At 41.7% G+C, this 26,195-nt stretch overlaps 1 protein-coding gene across 1 annotated transcript in view; it reads left to right on the top strand.

Annotated features, from left to right (window-relative positions):
* Nucleotides 1-26,195, top strand: part of mcf2l2 (MCF.2 cell line derived transforming sequence-like 2) — a 273,896-nt gene that overhangs the window by 233,249 nt on the left and 14,452 nt on the right. The window contains 4 exon segments of the mRNA XM_041204959.1: nt 3,015-3,089; nt 11,342-11,416; nt 11,496-11,591; nt 13,679-13,759. Of these exon segments, the coding sequence (XP_041060893.1) occupies nt 3,015-3,089; nt 11,342-11,416; nt 11,496-11,591; nt 13,679-13,759 (327 nt within the window).

Genomic DNA, 26,195 nt, shown 5'->3' with positions numbered 1-26,195 from the left:
ATATGGCATTTAAGGATGCATTCACTGACCCCGACCACTTGTGTGAGGTGATTGAACTTCTTGCGGCTCTGCATCCAGGCCCTCACAGCTCAATGGCTATCCACTCCTACTGCCTTATGATCATGTGTTTAAAGGGTACCCTGGCTCCCTGTGGATACAAGACATAATTTCCACCTTCTTCATCAAGGCCTCCAACGTTGTGCTATTATGCAAAGTTTCCAAGGTCAGATTCACTTTCTAAATGACCGACCACGATTCATTTAAGAGGGGGCAACTAGCTTTAAACAGTGCAGGCTAGCTTTAAGCTGTATAGGCTGGCCTTAAGTGGTGCCAGACGTAGTTGATGACCCAGCAAACAATCGTTCAGTTAGTTACAAGCAAAGTACTCTGAAGAAGGGTCACACAGACTCAAAACGTTAACTCTGTTTCTCTCTCCACAGATGCTGTCAGACCTGCTGAATTTTTCCAGCATTTTCTGTTTTTATATCATTCAGTTAGTGCTGGCTGGACACTGCGATCATTCAAATCAGCAGGCAACACAAAGTTGGCAATGTCGATTTTTGGGATCTATGCAATTTAGCCCCATTAGTTTGTGATTTGAAACTTATGGTGTCATGTAATAACATCTTGAGCTGCCAACCCCACTTTACACTCCGCCACTCATTTATGCTGATTTCCTGAAACAAGACCAGGCCAGGAATTAGATAGTCAGCCCAGTTACAAGTTGTTTTGCCAATGAATCAAACATGCAGTTGTTTGATTCCTGTGGATCTAAGAAAGTAGAATGATTTTTAAATACTTTCCTTTTTTTCTCATTCCCATTTTTTATTTTCACCTTTCACACATCCTCACGTGCTGAGAAACAGGCATTTCATCATCCTTGTGCCAGTGCTACATACTAACTGCAGGAGCTTTCCAAGAGAGTGATGCAAGATGACTCATTATTCAGTTGTCCTTTCTTTCCTGTCAGGAAACATGCTTTATGATGATCATATGATAGAAATTGCGAACTTAGGTGTAATTTTATGGTGCGATGGGGGTCTTGGCCACCAGCCAGAGAGGCAGCATTGCCTCCTTTGGAAAAGGCCTTCCAAATTACAAGCCAGCCTGGCAATTAACAGGCCATTGGCAGGCCTTACATAGGATCAGGACCCTGGGTGCAGAAAGTCCTTCTTGCCAAGAGCTGCCAGCCAATCATTTGCTTAGCAGCGCTATTGAGGAATGGTGGCTTTTGCAGCAAATACACCCTCCGGAGGCCCCAGGATAGCAGGAGGGGTTTTGTATGGTGGGAGTCCGGGGGAAGGGGTGTAAGGGGTCAGCAGAAAGGGAAAGGGGGGGTTGCTGTCATTGGGCCCAAACCTTCCAAATGCCGGGTCCCTCAATCAGACAATGTGCCTTTGAATGAGACCCCCATGTCTCCACCAGGAGACCATGAGCAACCTGCACAGGTTTGCTTGTCATGCTATCTGTGTGGCAACAGGCCCGCCTGCTGCTGGTTTAATACCAATGGTGACAGGATGAGGGCATTAATTGGGATGGAGGTGGGAAAGTGCTTGGTCCCCAGCCGGCACGCTCCCGCACGATTAAATACCCTCCCTGTCTCCAAACTCACCATGGGAGAGGATGTAAAATACTGCCCTTAAAGTGTGACAAATTAGACACAAAGCATGTCCTACTGTGGGGTGGACTGATGATGGCTGATTAGGCCTTTCGCCCCTCGTTGGGGAGGAAGTTCTGTCCTCTGGAGCTGCCAGCCAATCGGACTGACTGGCAGCTCAATCAGTCCCAGCAATACCCAGGAAGGCATCAGTGGCAGCTGCCAGGACTGCAGGAAACGAAGATCAAGGTCCATGGATCACCAGAGCAGGTATGGGGATCCGGCGTCTTGGGCCAGAGGGTTTGTGGAGGTTAGGGAGAAGAGCGGGAAGGGGAAGGATGGATTTAAGGGAGGGAACGGGTAAGAAGGAAGCTGGGTTTGATCTAAGTGGGGCCGCCCCACCATCTACAAAGGGCAAGACCTGAAGAGTGACACCTCCCCTTCCTTGAAGCCCTTTAAGCATTTGATCTTAAAAATTGGGCTTCCCGCTCCCGCCCGGCTGCCCATACCAAAGGTTTTATGGCATGGGCAGTGTGTTATCAGGTCAATTGGCTTGATAACAAGCATAATTGACCCTTGATTATTCATTTAAATATGGCAGGTGGGCTGCTGATTTTGGTGCCCACCTGCACCCTCCCTCCATGTTATGGGGGAGAGCTCAGGGGTGGGTGGGAAGGTGGTGAGATGGCTACCACCCTATTTTATGTGCCACCCCTCCCACAGGAAACACGCCTGCCGGGAGCACCTAAATTTCAGCCTCGATTGTTTCTTTCTAAGGCTGATATTTAAATTACATTTTATTGACACTCAATCCAAAGAAATAGATATCTGCATAAATAAATATATGCATATAGGCTTACATATGAGCATAAAGCTTTCATAATCTTCATCCATACCATGTAAACAGAATGCAGATGAGACAGCAGTGGAAAACCCAACTTATTTTATTGTTCTCTGTTGTGTCTTTTCTACATCATACTTGCCATCATATTTAATAGCTCCATCTTTTGTTTTCTTTATTTGAAGGAAAACATTTCTGACCATTGAGTGTAGTTCATGTGTGGGTGTCTGAAGCTTGCAAACAGCAGTTCCAATATTATTCATTACTTTATTGTGTAAATACAGTTCACTTGAATTCACCTTCGTAAAGCAAAATAATGAGGAGCACACTACCTATTTGTATCTGTGTGGAGCAGATTTCAAGTGGAAGGAAGAAAAAGCCACAAAATATACTAACAGTATATACGGGAGAAATTAAAATGTTTTGAAGAATTTGTAAATCAATTGTAGAAAGGATTATAAGCAGAGCATTCTGCTTTTATGTACTGGATCTGACCAGTGTTTGTCCATTACTTTCCTGTTGCTCTTAATGGTCGCTTTTCTAACCTTTGCATGCATTGATTTTCTGTATTCCCAGAATCACAGTCTAAGGAGCCAACTGTAATTCGCCGCATTTCCTTAGCTTCCTCTGTCAGTGCTTCACGAAGTAAAGGTACATTATAATTACCATTCCATTATGGTCTATTCCCAGTTTTGACTAAATTCGATTATAACAACAAAGGATGTTGCACTTCTAAAGTCCTGCATATACCATAGAAGAAAACTTCAAAACTCCTTGCTTGATTTTGATTTGCAATCACATTTATACAGGAGAAAGCTGTCTTAATAAATCCATGTTACAATTAGTAAGATATCACCTTGAGCAGACCAGAAGTTTGAGGATCATATTCTAGTCTCTGCCGTTCCAATCCAGCTGATACAATTGGTAATTTCAGCGTTTGTTAACTGGGATGGTGGATGAGCAGCAGATAACCATATTGTGAGGGAAATCGTTATCATGCGTCTCACCCCAACTGAGTCTGGCTTCTCAATTCTTGGTGACAGAAAAATGCTGTCAGTTATGTTATCCTGAACCACAGTCCAGAATATTAGCCAGCACAGAGTTGACAGGCCAAATTGCCTCCTTCTGTGTTGTAACCATTCTATGTATGTGCCTTCTTTGAAATTGGAGCCAAGTGCACAGTGATATACTAAGAAGAAAAAAAATGAAAATAGATATGAAAAAGACAAGATAAAGGCCTTTGATAAAGTGTCCATTTTCCCAGTATTTCACAAAAAATGCTGCAATTGTGTCTTCATAAATTGAAATTAGGTATCCATATATCACTTTATAGGGGGGATTTCCTGAGAAAAGGAAGAATCCGAAACCTTTATTGACATGGCATAAATCAGACTAATGTTGAGTTCATTTGGAATTAATCCAGCATGGCTCATTATTAATTAATTATTTGCATTATTACTTAAACTGCACTCTGCAGTCATTTAAGATTTAGTTACGCTTTCCTGTTTTCTTCCCTCCTCTGATCTGCCATCCTAAAAGTGCTGACTCTTGCTCAGGTACAGTTCCGCGGATACTAGCAGACTTCTGGTACCTAAACCGAGGGGTCATTCTTCTGTGTGAGCCTAAACAGAGATTGCCAGCAGGTTTCTCACTCTCCTCTGAAACTAATTATGGAACTCTAGCTTTTCACTTGGCTTAGATCAGCTAATTCAGTGCAATCTTTATGTATGGAGCTTCAAATCTGAATTATCTATTAATCTGAATTCATATTAGTGTTCTCAGTATAAACTGTGCTTAAATGTTGCATTATCAGCGATTTTCTTTGTAACCAGCTGATTCCTTACTCTTTCACTTATATGATTGCAGTTATCAGCTTATTTCATTCTATACTATATATTTGCATAGTGCCTGTTTACTGAAAGATAATCATAATGTGAATTTAAATTGTAACTAAATTTGTTTACTATTTCAGTGATATATTCCAGAAATTTGTGACACTTTAAAAAAAATTCTTCCATAGGATCTGGGCATCACTAGCTAGGCCAGCATTTATTACTCATCCCTAATTGCCCTCGAGCTGCCTTCTTGGAACTGCTGCAACCCATATGGTGTAGGTAAACCCACAGTGCTGTTAGCATATCCATTTATGCCACAGCTGTATGGTTATGTGGTATGCAAATTTTGACATGCAATCCACTGTGATTGGCCTTTTATTTCTTCTGAACTGTGCTGCGAAACGTAGACCACACGCAAACAATAGCATACAACTCTGGTCATGGCTCAGAGGTAAAACACTGAAGAAATAAAAGATAAGAAATAGCAAAGGAAAGAAATCAATGGTTGGAGTGCTAGTAACTACACGCTAGGATGGAGTATAAAACAAGAAATAATGGGGGCTTGTAAGAAAGACACTGCAGTAATGATGGGAGATTTAAATTTTCATCAAGATTGGACAAATCAGATTGTCTAAGGAATGAGTTCATAGAGTGTATTTGGGACAGTTTCTTAGAATAATACATTCTGGAACCAACCAGGGAACATGCTATTTTAGACCTGGAACTGTATAATGAGACAGAATTAATTAATGACTTAGTAGTAAAGGACCCTCTAGGTAAGAGTGATCATAGCATGATAAAATTTCACATTCAGTTTGATGGTAAGAAATTTTGGTCTGAAACTAGTGCCTTAAACTTAAATAAAGGCAATTACAAGGGTATGAAGACAGATGGCGAAAGTAAAATGGGAAAATAGGTTAAAAGGTGAGATGGTAGAGAAGAAATGACAGGCAATTAAGGAGACATTTCATAACTGTCAACAAAGATATATTCCACTGAGAAAGAAAGACTCTACGAGAAGGGTGCAACACCTCTCCCTGATTAAAGAATTGAAAGAAAAGGTGTACAATGCTGCAAAGATTAGTTGTAGGCCAGAATATTGAGAAACCTTTTTAAAAATGCAAAGGATGACAAAATAAATAAAGATCAAGAAATGGGAGAATGAGAGAAAACTAACAAGAAATATAAAAACAGACCATAACAGCGTCTACAAGTATTTAAAAAAGAAAAGAGAAGCGAAAGTGAACGTTAGAGAGTGAGACTGGGGAAGTGATAATGGGAAACAAGGAAATAGCCAAGATTTTGAAGAATTATTTTGTATCTGTCTTCATAGTATCTTCACACAAAAAGCATCCCAAGAATGGTAGAAAACCAGGGGGCAAAAGAGAGGGAGGAATTTTTTTTAATTTGTTCATAGAAATGTGGGCCTCTCTGGCTAGGCCAGTATTTATTGCCCATCCCTAATTTGCCTTGAGAAGTGGGTGGTGAGCCACCTACTTAAACTGCTGTGGTCCATGTGGTGTAGGTACAGTGATTTAGTTCCATGTCAGGATGGTGTGTGGTTGGGAGGGGAACTCGCAGGTGGTGGTATCCCCATGCATCTGCTGCTCTTGCCTGCTAGATGGTACAGGTTGCAAGTTTGGGAGGTGCTGTTGAAGGAGCCTTGGTGAGTTGCTGCAGTGCATCTTGTAGATGGTACACACTGCTGCCACTGTGTATTAGTGGTAGATGGGATGCCAAAATCAAGCAAGCTGCTTTTTCCTAGATGGTGTTGAATTTCTTGAGTGTTGTGGGAGCTGCACTCATCCAGACAGGTGGAGAGTATTCCATCGCACTCCTGACTTGTGCCTTGTAGATGGTGGACAGGCTTTGGGGAGTCAGGAGCTGAGTTACTCTCCACAGAATTCCCAGCCTCTGACCTGCTCTTGTAGCCACAGTATTTATATGGCTAGTCCAATTCAGTTTCTGGTAAATGATAACCTACAGGTTATTGATATTGGAAGATGGTTACATTCTCTCTTGTTGGAGATGGTCATTGCCTGGCACTTATGTGGCACAGTTGTTATTTAAAACAATCAGAATCATTAGAGAAAAAGTACCAGGAAAACAAATGGGACTAAAGGCTGACAAATCTCCTGGACCCATAGGCCTGCATCCTTGGGTCTTAAAGGAAGTGGGGGCAGAGATAATGAATGCTTTGGTTGTAAGCTTCCAAAATTCCTTAGATTCTGCAAAGTCCCAGCTGATTGGAAAACCACAAATGTAACATCGCTGTCCAAGAAAGGAGGGAGACAGAGAGCAGGAAAATGTAGGCTAGTTAGTTTAACATCTGTCATTGGGAAAATGAGAGGTTTCCTTATTAAGGAGATAGTAGCAGGACATTTAGAAAATAATAATACAATCAGGCAGATTTAACATGTTTTCATGAAGGGGAAATTGTGTTTGACAAATTCATTAGAGTTCTTTGAGGATGTAACAAACATGGTGGATAAAGGGATAAAATAGATGTAGTGTATTTGGATTTCCAAAAGGGATTTGAAAAGGTGTCATATAAATGATTAGTGCTCAAGGTAAGAGCTCATATATTAGCATGGATAAAGGATTGGCTAACTAACAGAAAGCAGAGAGTTGGGATAAATGGATCATTTTCAGGTTGGTAAACTGTAACTCGTGGAGTGCCGCAGGGATCATTCCTGGAGCTCCAACAACTTATCAATGATGTGTATGATGGAAATCATGATATATCAATGATATGTATGATGGGAATACCGGTACTCTAGCCAAATTTGCTGATAATACAAAGATAGGTCGGAAAGTAAGTCATGAGAAGGATACAAAAAGTCTGCAAAGGGATGCAGATAGATTAAGTGAGTAGGCAAAAATTTGGTAGAGCAAGTATGTTGTGGGAAAATGTGAGACTGTCCACTTTTTCAGGAAAATAGAAAAGCAGAATATTATTTAAACGGGGAGAGACTGCAGAATGCAGCAATTCAGAGGGATCTAGGTGTCCTTGTACATGAATCACAAAGAGTTAAAATGTAGTAACAGCAAGTAATTAGGAAGGCAAATACAATGTTGATCTTTATTGCCAGGGAGGTGAGTATGGTGGCCATTACCAAGGAGAAGGTGCTAGGAAAACGGTAAGGTCTGAAGGTGGATAAATCACCTGGATCAGATGGATTACACCCCAGAGTTCTGAAGGAGATAGCTGAAGAGATAGTGGAGGCGTTACTGGTGATCTTTCAGGAATCACTTGAGTCAGGGAGGGTCCGAGAGGACTGGAAAATCGCTATTGTAACCCCCCTGTTTAAGAAGGGAGTGAGGCAAAAGACGGGAAATTACAGGCTGATTAGCCTGACCTCGGTCATTGTTGGTAGGATTTTAGAGTCGATCATTAAGGATGAAATTTCAGGATACATGGAATTGCATGGTAAAATCGGGCAAAGTCAGCATGGTTTCATCAAGGGGAGGTCATGCCTGACAAATCTGTTAGAATTCTTTGAGAAGGTGATGAGTAGGTTAGACAAATGAGAGCCAATGGATGTTATCTACTTGGACTTCCAGAAGGCCTTTGACAAGGTGCTGCACAGGAGGCTGCTCAGTAAGATAAGAGCCCATGGTGTTAGAGGCAAGGTACTAGCATGGATAGAAGATTGGCTGTCTGGCAGGATGCAGAGAGTGGGGATAAGGGGGTCCTTCTCCAGATGGCGGCTGGTGACTAGTGGAGTTCTGCAGGGGTCAATGTTGGGACCACAACTTTTCACTTTATACATTAATGATCTAGATGAAGGAACTGAGGGCATCTTGGCTAAGTTTGCAGATGATACAAAGATAAGTGGAGGGACAGGTAGTATTGAGGAGGCAGGGAGGCTGCAGAAGGATTTGGACAGGTTAGGAGAATGGGCAAAGAGGTGGCAGGTGGAATACAGTGTGGGGAAGTGTGAGGTCATGCGCTTTGGTAGGAAGAATAGAGGCATAGACTATCTTCTAAATGGGGAGAGAATTCAGAAGTCTGGAGTGCAAAGGGACTTGGGAGTCCTATTCCAGGATTCTCTTAAGGTTAACTTGCAGGTTGAGTCGGTAGTTAGGAAGGCAAATGCAATGTTGGCATTTATTTCGAGAGGACTAGAATATAAAAGCAGGGATGTGCTGTTGAGGCTTTATAAGGCTCTGGTCAGACCACATTTAGAATATTGTGAGCAATTTTGGGCCCCGTATCAGGAAGGATGTTCTGGCCCTGGAGAGGGTCCAGAGGAGGTTCACAAGAACGATCCCAGGAATGAAAGGCTTAACATATGAGGAACGTTTGAGGACTCTGGGTCTATACTCAATGGAATTTAGAAGGATGAGGGGGAATCTGATTGAAACTTTCAGAACACTTAAAGGCCTGGATAGAGTGGACGTCGGGAAGATGTTTCCATTAATAGAAGAGACTAGGACCTGAGGGCACAGCCTCAGAGTAAAGGGAAGACCTTTTAGAACAGAGATGAGGAGAAACTTCTTTAGCCAGAGAGTGGTGAATCTATGGAATTCATTGCCACAGAAGGCTATGGAGGCCAGGTCATTGAGTGTATTTAAGACTGAGATAGATAGGTTCTTGATTGGTAAGGGGATCAAAGGTTACGGGGAGAATGGGGTTGAGAAACTTATCAGCCATAATTGAATGGCGGAGCAGACTTGATGGGCCGAATGGCCAATTTCTGCTCCTATGTCTTATGGTCTTATGGAGGTGGAGTATAAAAGTAGTCTTGCCACAACTGTACCGGGCATTGGTGATACCACACCTGGAGTACTGTGTACAGTTTCGGTCTCCTTAAGGAGGAATATCCTTGCATTGGAAGCAGTTCAGAGAAGGTTCACTAGGTTGATTTTTGGGATGAAGGGGTTGTCTTATGGGGAAAGGTTGAATAGGTTGGGCCTACACCCACTGGAGTTTGGAAGAATGGGAGGTGATCATTTTGAAACATATAAGATTCTGAGGGGCCTTGGCAAGGTGGATGCTAAGAGGATGCTTCCTCTTTTGGGGGAATCTAGAACTAAGGAACACAATTTACAGATAAGAGGTCTCCCATTTAAGACAGAGATGAGGAGGGGCTTTTTTTCTCAAAGGATCATTAGCCTTTGTAATTTTCTTCCACAGAGAACAGTGGAGGCTGAGTCTTTGAATATACTCAAGGCTGAGTTAGACCAATTTTGATTGACAATGGAGTCAAAGGTTGTGGGGAACAGAGAGGAAAGTGGAATTAAGGCCATAATCAGATCAGCCATGATCTTAACAAATGGCAGAGCAGGCTCTATGAGCCAAATGGCCTACTCCTGCTTCTATTGCTTATGATCTTATGAAAGAGTACTGTGACATTTATCCCTACTCTCACCTGATTCATCCAGAAACATAGCTGTGATCACGAAATTAAAGCCTTACATGTACCATCTACCGCTGGGTTCATGTGACTTCAATTGCATTTGACTCCTACTCTATACACACAGACTGTTGTTTGATTCTGCTAAACACACAAGATTGATGCTATCCATTCTTATATCCATGGACACTGTTCAAAGATTGACCTGCTAGAAAGCTCGCTTGACCAATGTGGAAAGGGACATCCCTAACCTTTTTTGTCTCACTCCTTAAGGTGATCTAGTTGGTATTGGTGAAACTTGGTCTCTGGGTAGCATAGATGTCAGCTGGGTCCAAGATTTAATTTAAATAGTCCTGTGGCTACTGACCAGTCATAATGTAAAACCTTAAGTAGGACAGCCTGGTAACCTAGATATGCATCTTTCTGCAAATGGAACACTATTATTCTGAATTCCAATTGTAATTGTTTATATATGGAAAAAAGTCCCATGAAGGGGAGGGGGCTTTAAAATAAGAAAATGAGGTGAAAAGACAATTAAAAATGAATGCACCCTCACTAGATTTTTCACTTTCTTCCAGTCAATCTGTAGGAGAAATTAAACCTCATTATTCCATATTTCTGGCTTAAATATAGGAGTTCAGTGGACTAATTTCCAAGCATGATTCCTTACACCTGATCCCTTTCCCGAAGTTTCAAGAGCACCCACCTAAAATGGGCATTGGGCATCTTGAATAGCAGGGATTGTTTTAGGATCTTGATGCTAAATTTGGTATATAGTGGCTCAGTGTTTCTAGGTTTACAGAGCCTAGTCAGCAGTCCTAAGGAGAGCACTGGAAGGAACCGAAGAGTAGAAAGTTTCTTTTTTTAAAATTCCCTTACTGGGGAGCCAAGATGAGCAGGAGTGCTCCTGCCTCTACAGCATTACTGCTGGCCTGTGATTTCCCATTTTCCAGTCATCTCCCAAACCCCTCCAAGGAATTACCTGTGAACTAACACAGCAACTCACTAATATTTATGTAGATGAATCCTAAGGTCCATTTCCCATCCCTAGATGCATCTTGCAGGTGTCATCCTTATTGTGCTAGATTTCCTGATCTATGTGGCATCAGAAGTTGTGTCAGAGATTTGCAATTCATTTGATTTGGTGCATTGGGCATCAAGTAAGAAAAGTAATAGTGGAAATAAACATAAATAAACAAAAATTAGAAATGAAAAACAGGAAGAAAAAATTCTGACTTTCATCCGAGAGGCTTTTCAGAATTCTAGGATAATTTTTTTTTTCAGGTGGGGTACTTTGAACCTTTTCCTCACTAAGGTGTCTCTTTTAAGCAATAACAGTTCAATGATGGTATGGGCCATAGCAGTGCATGAACTCAAAAGAGAATTCTTGTTTACAGCAGATCATATGCTTCTGCTCATGTGGCTCACATTAAAATATTTGCCTTTTCAGCTTTTTATTAATAACAAGAAGCATTCTACCACTAATCAATGTCTTAGCTAAAACATCTCTGAGGAATAAACATCGGTCATATAAACATCAAGCACAATGTACCTTTCTTAGTTCCAGGTTATATATCAGGCACTGCTGCTACTTATATTAACTAAATCTGTGCTGGTCTATTTGTTATAAGGAATGAATAATAAAAGAATGAATTATGGCGATATTATCTCAGGCTGTTCTTAATATGTTTTCATGCCTCTGCAACAGGATCACTTTCTGGGCCAGATGTTAAAGCTAAGAGATATGAAATAAAGAGTGACCCAACTCCACTGGGGTTTGAAGGTACAGCTGCATTTGGTGTGGGGAAGTGCATGCTGCAATGTAGTTTGTTAAACAAAGAGCTTGTCTATTCTTATTTCAGGGGAAGCTCTTCATTTCATTGTGTGCCATAACCGTGTAATAAGAGTTGACTGTAGCATGGTTGTGATTGTGCTTCGGGTGCTTGTGACTGTATCAGGTATTTGTGATTGTGTATTAGATGTTTGTAATACTATTTCGGACTACATTTTTTAAATAGTTAGAATATTTATAGTCTCTCTTTCACAGTTTTGATTCACAATGTTTCAGACAGATAAACTGAATTCAGAAGTTTTTGCAGTAAAATATTGGAGTCCAATCCACCCCCCACCCCCATATTACATACTGTATTTACAGCCAAACTTCAAGTGGGAATTCCTGTGCATGTTCTGTTGAATAACCATGGAGCTGCATTGATAATGACTGTAGCCAGTTTGAACTTCACAGCTCACCCTCAGAGCTGAAGGAGTAAGCATGGCAACAGCAGTTAAGGTCAGCAGTTAAACTGGAGAAAGAACTTTTTCCAAAAAATAAGAATTGAACCATCACATTTTTGCATTTTTTTTAAGAGCTGGAGCAGAATCTTCCTCTGGGCTCAGGAAAACCCAATCTGCGCGTTTTCACAGCTCAAAAACTGCACACCCCATCCATATGTGAAAATCAGGGCCAGAATTTCACACTCCCCCACCGGTGAGTTTTCAGGGTGAAATTTAAGGAACGGGACTCCCTCCAGGTTCCTGCCAGCCCCGACCACACAGCAATTTTACGCACCCAGATAAAAATTCAGCCCCAAATGTGTACTTTAAATGTTTTGGATACATTTTTAGCCACTTGTTGGTGCTGAACATTTTCATTTGTAATCTTCCAAAAAATAAATTTGGAGGGTCAATTACCTTGGATGACTCTTGCTCACCTTCTAGATGTTGCCTTAACAGTTGTATCACCAAAAATTTCGGAAAATTTCTTTCTTGTTTGTTTTCCAACCCGAGGTGGAGGGACGGGCAAAGAGGTCAATAAAGAAAATGTGAAAGTGAAGCCAGAAATATTTTGCAAAACTTGCACAGAAATCTCTAGTTGAACAAATAAGAAAATGAGTGAAAAATAACCTCAGTGATCAAGTGAAGAGAACAGTGATTAGTATAATGACTGATATTGTTTCACTTTACTTACTTCTTTAAGTGATAGTCTACAAGAATAATGCAATAAAATGTTGTTATGTGGCTGGAGGTCCATACCCATATGTACTTTTATTGTTTACATTAACAGAAATGTTTGCAGAAAGACGTGTTTTTGCACCTATGTTTTATCTAGTAGCATATTAATTGTGCGTTAATATGGTGTTAATGTTACTTTTACTACACAACCTGCATTTTCTGTCACTGTCAGAAAGAACAGCTACTCACAGCCCCAAATATAATCAGGTTGTTACCACTGACACTACACTCTAAATTTTAAAAGGAATTTTTCCTAATATGTGCAAGAGCCCATCACTTTGTCACCCCTTTTTTCAATATTTCTCTACAGATATTATGTATTTTAGCAGCTTTACTGTGCCAATGAATTGGATTTCATGAACTCCTTTGGGCTAATTCCCTTACATCAGACAAAATACATCCAGAACCAATTTATAAATTCTACTCATTATTATTGTATTTCACTGGTTGAGGGATTAGTAGATCAATCTGAAATACAAACAAGCTTTGACTTTAAGAGTCACCACAACCACTGATCCTTTATGATACCCAATAACAATTTGAAACTTATTTCATTATCAAATATTATAAAGTGGGATTATTAATTTCTGAAACCTAGTATAATAACAATGGTCTCCTGAATTGCAGGCGTATAATAAGCAATAACGGATTAAACAACTTGGGCTACATTCAGGACGGGAACCTTGAGAAATAGCTTGTTATTTCTTTTTTAAGTAGTAAAATTGGAGATCAGTTTTTGAAAGTTATCTTTTATTCTTATGTAAAAGTTGTTAATAACAAAAGAATGGACCATGTGAAATATAAAATATTTAAATAAATTAACACATATATCCACTTTGTTATTTATCAGTAACAAGGTGATATAAATTAGCATGTATAACATGAAGGATTTGTCTCACACAGCCCATATTTTGTCAAGTAAGTGCTTCTTTGTGCCAATGTTGGAGTTTATTCATTATTCTTATTTTCTTTACAGCAGTCCTTGATGAACATTAGCTTTACAATAATAAAAATATTCAACCTCTTCTTGCAGATTCAGTGCCAGATCCTTTCATGATTGCAAGCAAGCGTCACAGCACTACCAGTTATGTAAAAAGATCAATTTCCCAGACAGGTAAGCAGATCGAGGAATGTATATTTTGGATTAGTAATTTTTTTTCTTAATATTGAAAATGTTAATTTGAGAGGACTGTTTCAAGAATCAATGTTTTTTTCCCCTTTTTATTCTATGCTTTGTATTTTGCCCATTCCAAACAAACATAGGACCAATAATCCAATGATCATGCCAGCGCATCTGGTGACAGTTCCTTATAATAACAGACACAGAAGCGCAATGTCTACAATGTGCTTAATACGCTCCAAATTGCCTAATTCGACCATTAATACTCCATAGTGCCTGTTACTCACAGATGCTGAAGAGAAGACCCAGATCAAAAAGTAATGTGAACAATTTTTATTTGGTGTGTTTGTTTGCAGCAGCAAGATACCAGTAACATTTTGATAGTTGGGTCTCATTAACATGCAGCCAGTGACGTATGAGTGCCAGACAGGTGCTACAAGCTATTTGGCTTGCTCCTACACCAAACCCACTGTTCAGCCTCAGGTGGGAACCATGCAGGAGTAGCAGTGGATCAGAATATTTATGTTGAACCAGGAGGAACAGTACTGCTCTTTCTGACTTCACAAAAGTAAAGGAAAAAACAGTTTTGGAGTGGCCAGCAGTGGTCCCTTTAAGGACGACTGGTTAGGTTGCTTCATATGAAGGGCCAACAGGAGATGCTTGTGCCTTACATCTCCCACCCATTGACCCACAGTAATTGCATTAAGGTCCTACATTGAGCTTGGGACGCCAGTCTAAATAGTGAAATAAATCTCAGCTGTTTCAAGCAGGAACACTGGCCATCCATTCCCAGGCCAGCTTGAAAATTAAGTCCGCCAGACCTCAGGCAGTCATTAGGCTAGACATGTTTTTAAAAACTTTTGTTTGTCTGTTATGCTATTTTCCAGCAAAAACAAGACATCCAAATGAAAATTGTCCCAACATTTTTTTATTGGTTGACAATGACCATGATCTTGCATATTGACCCCACTGTCAAGGTTCTGCAAAAAGGTGGAATTCACATTGTTTTAAGATATAAGGAGCTTGCCTTATATCATTGAGGCACAGTTGCATCCAGCAGATACAATATCTAAATGGTTTGGGCCTACCTGTTCTTTGCCAATAGTTCAAACGAGCACTATCAATGAAGTGAGTGCTCCAGAGGTGGTTTCTGCAATCACCAGATGTTGAGACTGGTTCCTCAGGATGCCTTGCAAAAGGTTCTGCCTTGCATTAATGCTAATTGCGTTACCAGATAAAGCTGTAATGCCACATAAGTTTAATAACCTCACCAGGTGTGCATTAATGGCATATTAATGGTATGTATTAAATATGTTCAGTTGATATAGTTACCTCCTGTGCACAGTCTTAGTGTTTCAAATGTTTCCCATGAATTCCCATTATGTGCCAGGAGGCACCTTTCCCAATAAGTGTCCGTTTCCTAACATACTCAGCTGCTTACCCCTGCCACAAATCCTTCTATCTACTTTGTCTAATTTGTGTATTTTTATCTAATCTCACCCATTATTAACTGCATGGTGATAAATAGTTATCTCCGTGCATCTCTCTAGCATTTAAATTTGTCAATCCATTTCGAGTACCTGTGTATGTGAAAGATTATAAGGAAAAATGTAATGTAATGAGTACAAGCTTGCAAGGGCAAAATATCCTTTTATGTGACCTTTGCCAATTATCTCTAAGCATTCTGTTCATACTATTTTGAATGTAATTTTTGGATAATCAGATTGACCAATTCCTGTTGATATCTTTTTGTAATGGCCCTTTTTCACAAAACCAAGAACAATTTGCTGAAGTATCCTGACATAGCAATGTATGGCTTAGAAATTCAAATAGACAGTGCCCATTTATTGGATGCTAAGCAGCCTCCAAACTACTACTCTGTCAGACTCTCTGTGCACCCTCATTACAAGCTGGCAGTGTGCCACCTGACATATTGGTGCAGACAAATTAGGTACCCGGTGCCCATGCATGAAACTGGCATTAGGCAATTAGAAGATTCAGATAAAAGAACTAATATCCGTTTAAAGTCCCTTATAATATTGGATTGACTTGAACATAGTCAGCAGCAGGAGGCCCAACAGACCAAAACAGTCACCCAGATATCCAACTCTTCATGATCATTCTCCTAAGCCTGACCTTGACTAATTCTCCCCCACCTCGATCCAGCATCAATTAGCCCCCAATCATGACCTTGAGTACTTGACTAATCCCCCCAGTTCCAGCCTCAGTCACCCTTCATAAACCCGACCTTGCCCACTGTACCCTGATTCTGACCTCTATACATCATCCCAATCTTCCTATTCTCTATCGCCATCCACCACCCACCACCTGTCCCTCCATCAGCTCTTCCCAGTTTTCCCCCTTCCCATTCCCCTCAAAGGGCTAACCTGAGGGCAACCGCTGATGTTGCATTGACCCAATTTTCAGTGCCCTTTGCCGGTGAGCTGCCTGTGTCCACAACTCACTGCTTGGTGATGAGGCTTGTGGTCCAATATCTTGTGCACCTTAAGCAAATTAATTCAGGTGTGACAACATTTTAGATGCTCAAACTTCCAGGCCTATGTTTTCACTCTGCCCTTAAGCATTTCTGAGACCCTGGGTTGAATTTATGGGCCCCTCTAGGTCAGGAACAGAGATGGGAGTGTTCCCAAAAATATGCTGGCTGACATGTCAGTTTTGAAATGTTGCTCCCATTCCCAGATGTCATTCTCAATGTTCATCAGGGCAGGGGGAGGGCGAGACAACAATCCCGCTCACCTCCCAACTGAGGCCAACTAAAATACTTGTGAAGCTGTTAAAGGTAAAGGCTCAATTTTGAAGGGGGAAACATGGGATTCAGAGCTGTCTTTTGCTGAGCAGTGGAAGTGAGGTGGGTACAGCATGGGAGGTCAGTCATGGCTATCCCAGGACATCACCCCAGTCCTATGAGAGGGGGACTTGACATTTGGATAGTGCACTTGGCACAATACAAGTAGCAGGGAGAATGAGCACTTAGCACTTGGAGTCCTCACCCTCCCTGACATTGTGGGGCAGAAGAGCAGGGGGAAAGGCCACGAGTCACAATAGGACAGCTACCTGTCCAAAAGGAAGGCTGCAATTGGCAATGGAAGCATGGCTGTCAGCTTTTGGAACTGGTGGCAAGAAGAGGCAACACCCTCCACAGGAAAGGCAGAGCCCCAAGCAGCAGGAGGGATAGGAAAAGAAAGAGAGGCAGGACGGCAACAGAGGGCATACCCTCAACACAGGATCCATTGCCGTAGATGACGCTAGCTGGAGATGGCCAAGACCCAGTGCTGCGGAAGACTGAGACTCGCCAGGCAGATGGCCCCAGAGATCTGACGCCTCATCACCAAAGACCTTGCACCTTGCAACACTGGTCACCATGTCCTGCCACTAGCTGTCAAAGTCACTTTCCCCTTGAGCTTCTTCATTTCTGGTTCCTTCCAAACATCAGCTGTGGACCTTAATTGCACACCACTGCGGTGAGTTTCATCAGTAGGAAGGGCTTCCACTCCCTCAACATCCAACTGGTCTGTGGCCAAAATGAGAGCTTCCTCCATGTGCGTGTTTGCTTTCCTGGCAGCTGGCTTGACTCCTTCATCCTGCGCCAGTCCACGCTACCTCAGATCTTCACTGCAAGCCCCAAACTGCATGCTTAGATCATAGGGGACAAGGGATATTGCTTGAAGACATGGCTACTGACCCCTCTCCGGGCACCCCAGATAGGGGCATAGAGTCGATCAACCAAAGCCACTACCGAGCATGCCATCAGCCTTCTGAAGATGCACTGTACCAGTTGGGTGGCACCCTCCAATACCCTACTGCAAGGGTCTTGGTCATTGTGACGGTATGCTGCATGCTCCATAACATGGTCCTCCAGAGACGTGTGGCTCTTGAGAATGGTGAGGCCCTGGAAGGAGACAGCCTAGAAAGTTCATGCCCTGTAGTACATGCTAATCGTTTTCAGAATTGTGGTAGTATGCTGTGTACTCCATAACTTTACTATCCCAGAAAAGATCGATGATGCATGTCCTAGAAGATGCTACAGAAGTTGCTGATGTTACTCCTAACTTTGAAGTGCAGACCCATGACAACATAAAGCAAGTTCAGTAGTTTGAGCTATTAGACGCTGAGAGCCAAATTCATTAAAAACACTTTGACAGGTGTATACACCAATATTTGTTTGAAGTCTAAACTATCAAATGGCAGCCTCCTCTGACCAAATTCTCTATGGTCTAAGTAAACACATTGCTGCTTGTAGCTAGCCATCACATCATAATCATGAACCTGAATATCAGTATAGTATATGTTCCTATTGTTCTGTAAGATAATCAAACAAAAGCTGCCATTGCATCAGTGATTCCAATGATTTATTGCAACTATTTCCAAAAGATAGCACAACCTTTTCTTTCCCTAAATTAACACTTTTTCTGAAGACCTGGAGCATGAGATTTATATTGTTGCACTCAGCAAGTGTAAACTTCTTGGAATGGAGGCGGCAATCTTTGCAGGGTGCTAAGTCCTAGGAGGATACAAAACAAAGCAACTTTTTAAAATTTGAAGGCTTCTGCACAGAGGTACAGGTTACTTCTCGGTGCTGCTGCTTTGAAGTAAAGCAGTCCAATCAACTGCTACTTCACTGAAACTGGCAGAAGGATGCTTAAATCTCCAGGAGAGAGTTAATTGAATTTCCTCTAGACCTTTCAACTTGCTTCCCTGTGTACTTTGCAATCTGCATGACAAACTGGTTGACAATGAAGAGTGCAGGAGGGCATGCCAAGAGCAGTACCAGGCATACCAAAAAAATGACGTGTCAAGCTGGTGAAACTATAACACAGGACTATTTGCATGCCAAACAGCATAAGCAGCAAGTGATAGACAGAGCTAAGTGATTCCACAACCAACGGATCAGGTCTAAGCTCTGCAGTCCTGCCACACCCAGTCGTAAATGGTGGTGGACAATTAAACAACTCACTGGAAGAGGAGGCTCCACAAATATCCCCATCCACAATGATGGGGGAGCCCAGCACATCAGTGCATAAGATAAAGCTGAAGCATTTGCTACAATCTTCAGCCAGAAATCCCAAGTGGATGATCCATCCCGGCCTCCTCCAGAGGTCCCCAGCATCACAGACGCCAGTCTTCAGCCAATTCGATTCACTCCACGTGGTACCAAGAAACGGCTGAAGGCACTGTATACTGCAAAGGCTGTGGGCCCAGACAATATTCCGACAATAGCACTAAAGACTTGTGCTCCAGAACTTGCCGTGCCCCTAGCCAAGCTGTTCCAGTACAGCTACCACACTGGCATCTACCGGACTATGTGGAAAATTGCTCAGATATGTCCTGTATGCAAAAAGCAGGACAAATCCAACCCGACCAATTACCGTCCCATCAGTCTACTCTCGATCATAACGAAAGTAATGCAAGAGGTCATCAACAGTGCAATCAAGCAGCATTGTTTAGCAATAACCTGCTCACTGATGCCCAGTTTGGGTTCCGCGAGGGTCATTCAGCTCCTGACCTCATTACAGCCTTGGCTCAAACATGGACAAAAGAGCTGAACTCCCAAGAGAATCTAACTATCACCCCTTGACATTCAATGGCATTACCGTCACTGAATCATAAACTATCAACATTCCCAGGGGATACCATTGACCAGAAACTGAACTGGACAGTTTCAGTTCATATAAATATTGTGGCTACTAGAGCAGGTGAGAGGCTAGGAATCGTGCGACAAGCCTGATTCCCAAAAATCCTGCCCACCATCTACAAGACACAAGTCTGGAGTGTGATGGAATACTCCCCACGCCTGAATAAGTGCAGTTCCCACTACTCTCAAGAAGCTTGACACCGTCCAGGACAAAGCAGTCCGCTTGATTGGCACCACATACACAAACAGTAACTTCCTCCACCACCGACGCACAGTAGCAGCAGTGTGTATCATTTACAAAATGCACTGTAGTAATTCACCAAGACTGCTTAGACAGCACTTTCCAAACCCATGACAACTACCATCTAGAAGGACAAGGACAGTAGATAGATGGGAACACCACCACCTGGAAGTTACCCTCCAAGTCACTTACCACCCTGACTTGGAAATATATCACCGTTTCTTCACTGTCGCTGGATCAAAATCCTGGAACTTGCTTCGTAACAGAACTGTCGGTGTACCTACACCACATGGACTGCAGCAGTTCAAGAAGGCAGCTCACCACCACCTTCTCAAGGGCAACAAGGGACAGGCAATAAATGCTGGCCTAGCCAGCGAAGACCACATCCTGTGACAGAATAAAAATAACATGGACATCTCTAAAAGGCCCTCAAGACCTGCCGAGCTTCATTCATTCTTTCCACATTGAATTTATTTATTTACCTCGATCTCGCTTAGAGTGGGAAAAAAATCAAGATGTTCCTGGAGCTGCCACTTTCTCCAGGATGCACTGCAATGATGTAAAGCCTTGTCAGATGTTGGTTCACAGCAAGCCAGTGGACCGCACCACTCTCCTAAACATCTGCTGTACAGTTGAGAGACGCTGCATAAAAATTCTGTATGGGTTTAATGTTCTGCTAGCATCCTTATAAAATCCATGTATATGCTCATCTGTTGCATCCTCAGAGAAAAAGCTGCAAATCATTTTTGAAACATTGACTCCTTTAAATAGCACTTGATTCAACAGAAATTCCATTAAATATTTGCTTTGAACAATAATCCAACAGCATAAATATAGAGAGATTTCAGTAGGGATATCCATGGAACTGCTTCATAGCCTGGGTAGGTGCATCAAAACCCATTGACCAAAATTTTACAGCCCTGTAGCAGCGGGCATGGGGCTGTAAAATACAGCGAGCTATTCTAAATTCCATTGACTTCGGCAGGACCATAAAATCCCACTGTCATAAAATTACACCCATATATAAACCCCCTTCAAACACTGAGTTGACTGGGGGAAAAAAGCACAAATATACACCTAACGTACGAAAATTGAATGTAGTACTTGAAACTTGCAGCATTTAAATGATTTTGTATTCGAAAACATAGGCTGGCAACCTTGGATACCTCATTTATTTGGAAAAAATGAAGAAGCGTACTTCCAGCATAAAGGTACCACTACGCTATTGTACTGAAATGTAGCTGCCAAATAGTCTCTCCACAGGGCGCCTAGAATACCCATGAATCAGGGCACACCTGCATTACTAACCACACCGAAGGCACTCAGAAAACCAACTCTATTGTGTTTTTTACAACATTCTACATATTTCTACAAATTAAAATTATTAGAGAAGGGAAGAATTTCTTAAAACTTGTATCATAAATCAGGTATGTTGCATAGAAGACATAGGAAAAGATGTTAAGGAAATAAATACTGTGTTACTTGGAAAATAATCTAATCATTCTGATTAGATAGTTTCCATGCAAAACAAACAAAAATAACATCGATATAGCTACAGGCTGACAGATCAAAAGAAACAGCAACATAGGTTGGTGGGACTTTTCCTCAATGACATCTACCCACCTGGAAGACCTAACCTCACCAAAGGGACCTTCTTAGAGTCAGTTTACTCAGCATAATGGAAGCAGTTTACCAACCAGTGATTGGCAACTCAACACTAAGGAAAAGAATTTGAGAAATAACAATTGTTGCAGTCTTAAAAACTATTAATGCCATCGAGAGGATTTCTGAAGGGAGGAAGAAGAGAGTATCCACACACAATAAATGAATTCAAGTTCAGCAGCTGCAAAATTCGATGATACAGAATTTCTACAGAAATTTTCCCTGTAAGATTTGGAGAAGGAAGGAGTCAGCTATTGCACTCAAAGGTAAAGATATGGCACAGTGTAGGCAAAATGGAAAGAATTGGCCCTGGTGGTGTTACTCCTACAACCCCTCACATGGCCACTGACCACTGCAAGAACTTTAGTGATTTAACAAGGTCACCCAAGGTAAGAAGAGCAAGCCAACCTATTGATCAAAACATGTTGTGATACTTAATGTGACAGTGAAATAGGTAATGAAACCATGATGTCACTCCATCCATTGCAAGTCACGTGTTAATTCAGCTCCTCAGTAATCCTTTCTGGTCTCTCTTTTTGTCCTCTTGATGTGCCAATCCAAAATCAGGCAGAGGAGGAAAATGAATAGCATCTTGGCTCCTCTGTTTCACTTCCGACCTGCACTTTGCTACATGAGCCATCGTTAACCCTCTCTCTCCCGCGCACATGGAAGTTTTTTATTAGACAGCACGCAAGAGGGGGTGGGAAGGGGGACGGTACCCATGTGGGTAAGGGGACCTGGAAATGTAAGATGAGGATTCTGACAATTTTGGCTGGAGAGTTAGATAATATCTGTCCCTCGGTGTGTGGCTTTGAGATCCAAATCTTGGGTGTCTTACATTTGAAAGGGTGCTTGAAGAGTAGGAATAGGAACAAAGGAAATAGGAGCAGGATTAGGCCTTTCAGCCCGATTATGATACAGCCATTGGTAAATGCTGAGTTGTTCAAATCCCATAGGGAAACTTGAAACAACTGTCATAACCAATTTTTGCAATTGCTTGTTTTGAGATGCAGGCTTTGAGTTCAGTTATAATAAGGCCACTGAGCCTCAAGAGGTTTTTTATAAAACTAAATTAAACATTTATTAATACAAGAAAGATTGTAAGCACAATCATATGTCAAAAAAATTATCACTATTATAACTACAAAAATCCCCTAATTAATCTGACTCCTAGTTACACTTCCGTTAAGGTAAGAGTAAACACATAGATTTCAACAGACCCCTGGCAAAGCACACCCTGGACAGTCGCATTCAAAACTAGTTTCCTTCAGCTCTGGGTCCTTGCAGACAGCGGCTTGAGGCTTACAGGCTGGAGGCTTTAGATCTTAGAATCTCTCCTGTTTTTACCAACAGTCTTCTCTTCCTTTATTCATATTTTCCTCTTTGAATGCAAATTTTCATTGTATCACTATGTCTTTTGAACTTTACCCCTTCTAAAAATAAGGCCCTTTCATAATCCCTACTTTATTAGTAATCCTGGGAAAAATAAACAAACTCAATGGGCAGGATTTTCCTGGTGGGGGGTGCGGGGCCTGCTTGCCGACATGTAAAATGATGCGCAGTGATGTCGGGTGGAACTCCCAATGTCACCATGCTCCATTTAAATTTTCAGGTAGACGGGGGTGCAGAAAAATCAACTATGCGCCTGCCGACCTGTCAATGGCCAATTGAGAGAGTAATTAAACTAATTAATGGACCTGCCCATCCAATCTTAAGGTTGGCGGGAAGACCAGAAGCCCTAGTGGGAATTAGAAAAAGCATGAAACCTCATCCATTGGTGGGATGAGGTTTCATGTAGGTTTTTAAAAATTTAATTAAAAGTTTTTTTTTTAAATTATGGACATGTTCCAATTCATGTGACAGTGTCACATGAGGGGACATGTCAGGGATTTTTCTTCTATTTTTAAGACTTTTGTCAGTAGAGCCGATCTCCCTGAAGCAGCACTTAGCCTAAGGGAGATGAGTGCACTCTTTTGTGCGCATGCGCGAAAGAGTGCACTCTCAGGTTTCGGGATTTCCCCCCCCCACACACAGGGAGCACATAGCGCTTCCATGCGGATGTCACACTAGGCGGGCCTTAATTGGCCAGCCCACATAAAATGGCGCCGTGCCCCCGATTGGGGGCGCCGATCAGAGGCACGCCTGTGCATGCCCAACTTCAACTTCGCTCCTGACGGGGGGAATATCCTGCCCACTGTTTCTGAGCTTCACCTGGTTAGGTGTAATATTTCACTCCTCTCTTTGAATCCAAGCTACACTAGTTTGTTTAAAGAAAAAATGCAAATTTCCTCCATGTTTACCTAATTAACATTTCAAACATTTCTATGCATCAAAGCCTCTAAGTCAGCTAGCTTTAATCCGATTAAGACACACACACACATGCACACATACACACAAATACCACTAAACTCTATTTTAAAATAATTTCCAATAACATTATAGACTTTATTATATCTTCTTAACAAGCCTGTCAAGCCTGCTGTGCCATTCAAACAGATCATGGGTGATCATCTACCTCTACACTATTTTTTCCCACTATCCCCACATCTCTTGATGTCTTTGGTATCCAGAAAACTATCAATTTCTGTCTTGAACATGCTCAATGATTAAGCTTCCGCAGCCCTCTGGGGCAGAGAATTCCAAAGATTCACCATCCTCTGAGTGAAGAAATTTCTCCTCGTCTGTCTTAATAGCCTGCCCCTTATCCTGAGACTGTCCACCATGGTCTAGGCTCACCAGCTAAGGGAAACATCCTATCTACACCTGTACGAATTTTTTAAGTTTCAATGAGATCACCTCTCATTCTTCAAAACTCTAGAGAATACTGGCCCAGTTTCCTCTCTCCCCTCATGGAGTACAATCTGCCAGAATTGACAGCTAACGAAGGTTCAATTGGAAGACTATTTGTTTGTATGTGCAGCACGGCACTTCACTCTGAAGCACATGGCAGCTGCAAACCAATCTGCAGTGCAGACCCCCACAGGACAGACTGTCAGCTTCTGCTATGGATGTTTCAACTGCTGCCACAGAGAGCTCAAGGTGTCAGAATTGAGAAACCCCCGTTTTCCAGTCATGTGGTAAATGACAATAAGAACCAAATTGCCATTTCAGTAGCACAAGAGACACAGCCTGAAATAGGTCCCTTTCAGGAGTTGGACTGGGACAAGGGCTACTTTGATCCCTAAGGGCTCCAAGAGGATCAGAGCTGCTAATCACTTCTCCTGTCATTAGAAGTCAGTCATTATAAATCTGGTCTATATCAGATTGTCATAAATGTCTCTTGCAACTTGTCATGTGCTGTCCTCTGCATGCTCTTCATGGTGCTTCTGCTTCTCTTGCTGATTTCTCTAAATTCCTGGGCCAACTTCCTCTTCAACCTCTGGGGCCTCAGAGGAGGGCTCTTTGCATGCCTAAGACACGCAACATGCACCGCGCCATCATAATCTTTGAGAGACTGGCTAGGTTATATTACAGGGTTTCCCCTGCCCAATACAGGCATCTAAAGCATGTCTTCCAAATCCCAAAAGTGCACTCTATGAAGACTCTGATGGCGGTGTAGACTTTTTGACCATGGTGGTCAACTGGTGTTTTGGGGAAGCACACAGTATTCTTGATTTCCTATGATCCATCCAGACACTTGCCTATCTTCTGGTCCAATATTGAAGTGATTGTGGCATCCCCTAAGAAAATTATGTGTTTAATAAGGTGATATTGGTCACAAATGAGCTGGGCATTGAGTCAGTGAAATCCTCCACCATTTGAAAAGCAAACAGGGTGAACGAAAAGCTACATGAAAACAGTCCATGACTCTTTGTACTCCATGGGTCAACCAAAGGTCAGAAGATCATGTTCTGTATATTTGAAAGTGAGGGTACAGGTCGTTGGGTCCTATATGCCTCCTTCATTACCTTGTTTCTCAATTCTTCACCCTCTTCCTGCATCAAATAACATTGAATTAGTACAATCCCCAAAGGAAACCCCATGGGTATTTGTGTTGAATGAGTAAGGAGGTTAAAATGACAAACTCACAGCATAAAGTATTCTATCAGTGGATAGGAGAAAAAGAAATAAGAAGTAAAAGGAATGGTTTGTAACAGTAGGTTTTGCAACACTGGTGCTGGAGCCTATCTCAGCCCTTTAAATATTGTTACAACAAAAGCAAAATGCTGCAAATCTAAAAGAGAAACAGAAAATACCAGAGATATTCAGTAGTTCTGGCAGCAAGTGTAGAGAGAAAAACAGAGTTAATATAAATATTGCTGCCCTCCTAACCCATAGTACCTCTAACACTATAGAATTCATCACTGTGTCTGTGAAACTTGCCTTTCTGATCAATTTATCAATCCTGAGTCTAAAATATTCACACAGCAAATTTGTATTGACAAAAAGTTTGACCTCTTATAGGGGTCAAGAATTTCCTATTGTGACTGGTACTAATCTGTTTGATACCTTTGACAAATAGTGGATGTGGACAGCATAGAGCTGCTGAAAAGAAATTTAGCTATTGTTTGCATTGACAACAAATAAAGAAAGGAAAAAAACTTACATTTATACAGTGCCTAACACAACCTTAGGACATCCCAAAGCGCTTTACAGCTAATTCAATTTCTTGAACTGTAGTCACTGTTATAATGTAGCAAATGTAACACCATTATTCAAAAAGGGAGGGAGACAGAAAGAGAGAAACTACAAACCAGTTAGCTTAACATCTGTCAATGAGAAACTATTAGAAGCTATTATTAAAGAAGCTATTGCACAGCACTTGGATAAGTTCAATGTAATCAAGCAGAATCAACATGGTTTTGTGAAAGGGAAATCATGTTTAACCAACTTATTGGGGTTCTTTGAGGAAGTAACATGTACTGTGGATAAAG

The sequence above is a fragment of the Carcharodon carcharias genome, chromosome 2 (assembly GCF_017639515.1).
Source record: "Carcharodon carcharias isolate sCarCar2 chromosome 2, sCarCar2.pri, whole genome shotgun sequence".
Taxonomy (NCBI): Eukaryota; Metazoa; Chordata; class Chondrichthyes; order Lamniformes; family Lamnidae; genus Carcharodon; species Carcharodon carcharias.
Note: the sequence above shows the minus strand (reverse complement) of the source record. Positions and strands in the feature narration are given on the sequence as shown.